Source organism: Eimeria necatrix, genomic scaffold (genome assembly GCF_000499385.1).
Source record: "Eimeria necatrix Houghton genomic scaffold, Enh_scaff583, whole genome shotgun sequence".
Lineage (NCBI taxonomy): Eukaryota > Apicomplexa > Conoidasida > Eucoccidiorida > Eimeriidae > Eimeria > Eimeria necatrix.
The window spans coordinates 11771-18934 of NW_013651696.1; the positions used below are offsets into that span (position 1 = coordinate 11771).

General features: G+C 49.2%; 1 protein-coding gene across 1 annotated transcript; it reads right to left on the minus strand.

Annotated features, from left to right (window-relative positions):
- Nucleotides 1-4500: 4500 nt before the first annotated feature.
- ENH_00064290 (hypothetical protein) lies at nt 4501-5067 on the minus strand (the record flags this gene model as incomplete). Its single annotated transcript, XM_013577261.1, has 1 exon — nt 4501-5067. The coding sequence occupies one exon, from the start codon at nt 5065-5067 to the stop codon at nt 4501-4503; it is 567 nt and encodes a 188-aa protein (XP_013432715.1).
- Nucleotides 5068-7164: the final 2097 nt, after the last annotated feature.

A 7164-nucleotide genomic window follows, 5' to 3' on the forward strand; every position in this document is an offset into this window, starting at 1 on the left:
ATTCGGCCGCTCTGCCACGGTGGGTTTCGGAGTAGCATGACGGTGATGGGCCAATGTCCCGCTGGGCATTTTACTTACAGACATTGTAGAAGTCTCTTGTTGCATGGGAACGATTACGCGTCCGTTGAGTATGTGCACCCCTAACTGTGCTAACAAATCTAGGTTTGAATCATCGAGGCAGAGTGTTTCTACTCTCAGGTCCAGAACGAAAAAATGTTTTATTCTGGAACAGTCTCCCAAATGTAGTGCACAGCGCCTTCTGCTGTGACTATGTTGCTACCTGGCTCATGAATAGGCAGCAGTAGGAAAATCCTCTACTTTAGACGCGTCCCTCATGAAACACATACCAAAATTTCAATAAAATAAGTCATCTTCCGAGTTCCCAATCCGATTTTCGTCAAAGTCCCCCCCACTCAGGTTCTTGCTTTCTTGGCCCTCTGGGGTGGTGGCCCGCACTGGTGCCTGCGCTATCGCCAGCCCCAATATTTGGGTATTTACAGACACGACTAGTATACAGATGCTAATTTGCTTATAAGTTGCCTTACTTCGTTACTAGTAAGAAGTTTCCGCGCAAATTCAGCGTGTTAACCTCTTATATGTCACCCCCCAGCTACACGCTTCATGTCAGCAGCAAACCCTATTGTAGTGCCTGCACATTGCAATACAGTAGTACGCAATGCGTCAACAGGCCAATATGCGCCGTCTCACCCTTGATCCGTTAAAGGTTCGATGCAGGCCACAGGATATCCCCGCAAAACTACACAACATGTACAGCTTAACTCAACAATTCAGGACTCGTAGGCGACAACAAAGTTCGCCAGAGGCTGAGTTATTTACTTATCAAAGATGCACCCAGTGCTGCAGAAAGCTCCTACGGTTTCCAACACTTTCAAACACTTCCGTGCGCGGTTTTCCCTTAGCTCACTGCAAGAGAATAATGCAATCCTTGCAGATTCTGCCTCTGCAGTTCAGCTGGGCAACTAGCATGGAGAAGTGCCAGCCTGTAGGCAAAAAACAAAAAATACAGAGCTTAGAATAATGTTTTAGAGAGCTTCAGATCCAAAGGTTCAAGCACCCAAATTTAAATGCGTTTGTAACAAGCAGTAGTCTACAAAAGTTTTGGGATAAATCAACCTCGAGTTTCAGCATCTCGCGCGATGTCGGACGAACCGACCTTGAGATGCACTTGAGAGTTTGTCAGAGCCTATGTAGAGGTAGTTTTGTAAAATATATATTCATGACTAGCCCTGAATTCGCGATCTAACTCCGGCTCCCTTGGGTTATATCTCCCAGCAAAGAACGCCTGATGTCGGCATCTCTCACCTCGTCCAAATATTTCATGACCTTTCCATCGATTTCCTTGCTGTTTGTTTGAAATGTAGCTGGAACATTCTTCAGGCAAGAATGCATTACCTCATGCCACCGCAATTGACTGGAAACAGTTTTTCACCTATCCCTCTGCCATTGTTGGTGTAGCGCACAGGCACTACAATGGGGCTGGTTAGTGCTCTAGAGAGGATACCTAGCCAGCGACCTACGAGGGGTCGCAAGACTGGTGGTGGACAGGGCAAAAAGTAAGAGAAATCGATTATTATTTTATATGCACACGTGAATTCGTGGAAATGCGTGGAGACTGGGGCTGGAGACAGCGCCGGCGCCAGGGCGAGCCTCCCTCCCTTAGGGACTAGGAGGCGAGCTCCCAGGAGGGAGCGAAACAGGCAGACAGATTTGAGAAACTCATGAATTTGTATTCATATTTGCAATAGCTATAGTTTCTAGGAAATGGACTTGCGTAGGGTGCAGTCTATAGGCCCTGCCCAAGGGACAGAAAGCACGTAGTCGCAGCTGCGGGCGCAGTGCACTACAATTGGGCAAGCAGGGCTCATGAAATCTTGCTTCTGCCACCACGGTAGAAATGTATTTAGTTTCCCCCAGTACATCTGGAACAGTATAAATAACGTGCGTGGGGAACTGACAACGGCCAGGGTATTTGATACTTCATAGCAAACCCTGATGAGCACTTTCCGCTCGCCAGAACTGTAGTGCGCAGGCACGACAATGTGGCTTGCTGGTGACCTTAAGAAAATAGTCAGCTCGTAACATTTAAGAGGCTAAGCGGTTAAGACACTGTTCATGGGCGGAAACGTATTCCTAGTCAAGTAGGAAATCAATTTGTCAGCAAAAAAGCATGCATAAACTAGAAATGTCTATGACTACTCTAAGATTGGGGCTGGCAATAACGCCGGCACCGGTGCGGGTCACCGCCCATCCGGGCCAAGAAAGCGAGAACCATGAGTGAGCGACTTTTGAGAAATTTGGAAATTGAGAACTGGAAAGAGGAGAGCCTTTTTGATAATTTGGTCTTCGTTTCATGAGAAATGCGTCGAAAGTAGATACAATTTCATAGGACGCCCTAGTCGTAAGCCATGTAGCATCGTAGTAGCTGCATAGAACGCGACGTACTACGGCAGGTTTCCATTAAATACATATGGCTATGCAGGGTCGCTGGATGACGGCTTTCTGTTCCGCCCTGGGGCTATTCAAATACCACGTTATGCCCTTTTGTGCTTAAGGGTGCACCAGCTACGTTCCAGGCAAACATTAAAGCCTATCTACAACGTTTATTAGGACATGGCGTTACTGCGTAGCTAGATGAGAGACTTATTGGTAGTCCCTACGTCTCTAGGCACGTTGCTCTCCTGTGACAAGTCGACAGTATTTTTCTTAAACATCAGTTTTACCCTAAATTCCGCAAATACAATTTTGCCAAGCAAGCAATCACATATTTGGGTTATACAATCACTGCTGCAAGGATCAAACCTGCAGAAGACAAAATCGAAGCCATTTGGCATTGGCCAGAGGTGCTGGAGAGCGAGACGCAGGCGTGCCAGTTCCTCGCGCCATGAATTACTTTTGCGTGTTTATGGGACCTGACTAGGCTGACGCCGCCTGGCCGCTGTTTGATGTTACGCGTAAAGACGTTCGTTTCAAGTGAACAGAGCTTCACACGGAGGCAGTGAGGCAGCTCAAACAGCGCTTAATCGATTTCACTGCATTGCAAGTCCCTGACACCATGAAGCCTTATACACGGACGCCGCCGCTTATGCAATCGGAGCGGTCCTAGAACAAGACGGCAAGCCCATCGGTTTCCTCAGCCAAGTCATGAGCTCCACACAGCAGAAACACTCGATATACGATCAAGAACTCCTGGCGTTGGTCACCGCCCTGCACAAGTGGTCTCACTTGCTCCGACTTGCAAGGGTTACGGCTCATACTGATCGCTAAGCTCTCACCTATCTCCAGCGACTCCAAGCATCGAAGCCTCTGCGCGAAGGCACCGTCCAGTGGCTAGATTTCCTGGCTGGGTTCCCATATTTTCACATCGCTTACGTTCAAGGTGCGCGCAATCAGGCGGCTGATGCCTTGTCTCGCCTTCCCGGTCTCCCAAACGCCTGCTCGCACGACACACCACCGACACCACCGATGTTCGCAATATAGAACAAGCGCGCGCGGCTCCTCGCTCTCGTGGTCGGCCTGCTAGCGACAGAGAACATGCCAGCATTTGTTCGCGACGACCCAGACAACGCACTTTGCCATTGCCACCTTCACTTGCGCCGCCTGAACACAATCCAGAGGCGGAACACTCCACACCTACAACGAAGACACTACGTGACCCTCCTGATGTGCACTCATGGCCGCAAGCTTACTCAGAGTCTCCAGTTTTCCGCGCTCCCTACGAAGCCGCTACAAAACAACCAGGAGACGCTATTTAGATAGAGTTCCGTAATCGTCAGTTTACCTTCCGCTATGTGCCGCCTTACCTGCACATTTGCTGAACTATGGAGAATTTGTGTCCCACAATTCCTTGAGTTCCTTACACACGTTCTGCATTCACACCATGACCATGTCACAGCACTCCATCGAGGCCAGAAAAAGACCTTCACGGCTCTGAGCAAGCACTACTACTGGCCAGGAATGCGCGCCTACACTACTGCGTATGTTGAATCATGTACTCCCTGTCGAGAGTCCAAGTCCCTTAGCTAGAAACCTGTAGGCCTTCTTCAACAGCTACTCATCCCTTCTTGTCGGTGGGAGCACGTGAGCCTTAACGTTATCACAGATCTGCACGGCGCGATTCCTGTGATGGTAGACTCCCTCAGCAAAATGGCCCATTTCGTTCCTGCAAATAAGTCATTCACAGCAGTTTACACCGTGGAGCTTCTCGCAGACTGCCTTATCCGCTATCACGGTTTTCCAGAGGGGCTCATGTCGGACCGAGACTCCCGTTTCCCCTGGGAACTCTGGCAACAGCTCTGTAGGCGTTTTAACATGAAACGCGGCCATATCCTCGTCCTACCTTCCCCACAGCGACGCTCAAACTGAAAGGGTTAACCGTGCACTGGAGGAGATGCGTTGTACTTACATCCAATCTGACGAACGCGAGTGGAAGCGCTTGCTTCCGGCATTAGAACTTTCCTATAACACGACAAGCCATTTATCCTAGTCCGAGAGTTCGTCGGGGGCAGAACCCAACCCACGTTCAGCTACAGCCGCAAACCGGTCCGTGTATTCCTTCGGGTTACCATTCCACCGTACTTTAGCCAACTCCGTTAACAATTGACTCTGCGACATTGTTCTGTCAAACCGCTCCAAAAGCCTGCGCTGTACTGTCGCCGAGTCGCTTAGGTCGAGAGTTCTCCGTAGATACATCCAATACGTTAGAGCCGGGCCCACAAGGTGGTCTATAAGTGCATTTCCCCACTCGCGCGGCCCCAATCCCATCTGGGTGTACCGGCGCTCGATGCGCAGCAGAAAGGCTTGCATAGTGCTACCGTCTTCTGGTAGTATGGGAGTCGTTGCGCTGGATTCCACGGTCCCCCCTATAACGGTTCTTATCACATTCACTGCGGAATGGAATTGGTCCCATGTGACGAAGGGACTGTCCCCTGGCATAGCATTGGTCATAGTTAACACCTGTGGGAGCGTCTCCTTATGCCCATACGGCCGCTCTGCCACGGTGGGCTTCGGAGTCGTGTGGCGATGATGGGCTGGTGTCCTGCTCGGCATTTTGTTGACTGACATTGTAGAAGTCTCCTGCTGTGTGGGGCCGATAGCGCGTCCGTTGCGGAGATGCATCCCTTACCGAGCGAATATTTCTAGGCGGGAGTTATTAAAACATAGTATCTCCACTCCCAAGTCCGGAAAGAACAAAGATTTCAATCCCGGAGCAGCCCCCAAATGTAGTGCGCGGCGCCTACTGCTGCGACTACGCTGCTTCCTGCCCCTCGAGCAGGCCTACAAACTACGCCCAACGTAGGCCCATGTCTCGGACACTGTAGCTTAATTTCATCGAAATACAAAAATTCTTAAGTGTTTCAAAATCTGTCTGCCCCACTCTGGGAGCTCGCCTCGTAGGCCCTATGGGGAGGAGGCTCGCACTGGTGCCAGCGCTATCGCCAGCCCCAGTCTCCACACAATTTCCACACATTTCACGTTTTCATTAGAACTAATGGACAGTTTTTCTTACTTTCATCCTATAAGGAGGGTCCTGTCCTCCTCCAGTGCTGCGACCCCTTGTAGGTCGCTATCTACCTATCGTCTCTAGGACACTAGCCAGCCCCATTGTAGTGCCTGTGCACTACACCTACCGTGCAAAAAGTAAGAAACATGAGGAGCCACTTTTATGAAATTTGGTTTTGATAACTCTGAACAGAAGTGCCTTTCTAATAATTTGGTGCTCGTTTCATGAGTAATGCGTCGATGGTAGAGAGAATTTCAGAGAGTGCGCAAGTCGTGGGCCAGGTAGCATCGTAGTCGCTGCAGAGATCGCGGTGTACTAGAGAACCAGCGCCATTGTAGTCCACAGCACCTTCAGCTGCGACTACGCTCCTACCTGGCCCAAAAATAGGGCGCCCTATGAAAAATCTTCTACTTTCGACGCGTCTCTTATGAAGCAAATACCAAAATATCAGTAAAAGCAGTCATCGTCTCAAGTTCTGAACTCGATTTTCCTTTGAAGTCCCCCACTCAGGGTTCTTGTTTCCTTGGCGGCCCTGTGGGGTGGTGGCCCGCACCTGTGCGGGCGTTTTCGTCAGCCTCAGTCTTAGGGTATTCACTTCACAGACACATCTACTTTACATATGCTATTTTGCAGATAAATTGCCTTACCTCGTTACTAGTTCCTCCCCTCATTTAGCGTGTTAACCTCTTTTAGGTCACCAGCTCGCTATCGTCTTAAGGGCAAGTCCTATTGTAGTGCCTGCACACTACAGCCATCATCTGCATTGCACGATTGTCCCCATACACTGAACATTAGGTGATGCGTGGAATGCTATGCACCGGCCACCAGCGCGTTGCGCGAGCACACAAAAGTCGCGCAATTACTTTGGTAGGCGAGCTGACCGCACCTTGACACTCACATAAAGTTCTATGACTGATTACGAAAATACATACCTGCTTCTACTCACTAAATGAAACGGAACATAAATTAGAAGCAACAAAGCCTCATCCTTAATAGGGAAAGATTGCTGTTTCATTCTCTGGCTGTCCGCACGCCCATTGGCACCATCACTCTAATACTGCGTGCCACAGAGCCTGGGATATGCTGCAGTGAAGACTGTCTCCAACGTGCTATGAAAGTAGGCTTCTTTGTGTGGTCTTTCTAGTCTTGCATTAATCGTTCTTGTATTGGACTAAGTGACCTTTAAAGGCCGTTAAACTGCCAGCCAAAAAAGCCGGGGATAGGCTGCAGTGAAGCCAAGAACCAAACACTTATTGCACTGAATTTTCCCGTTTTGTTTTTCTAGTCACACATTAGTCGTTCTAGGATTGAACTATATAACCTCTAGAGGTTCTTAACTGCCAGCTTATAATCAGAGGTCGTTTTCTGCCAGCCACAGAAACCTGGGATTAGCTGCAATGAATCCTAGAAGCAATCTACTATGAAGCTAATTTTAATTGCTTAGTTTTCTTAGTCAAACATTAATTGTTCTGGTATTGCACTATATACCATTTGACGGCTCTTTGGGCGGAACACATAGGTACGCTGCACATTGTATTCGGCTCCTTAGCCCACACCCCGTTAGCTGAGGTGATTCGACTCAAACATCTGCGAAAAAAGTTGAGCACTGCCATTAGCACTCAGCCATTCCCATCATCGTCTCA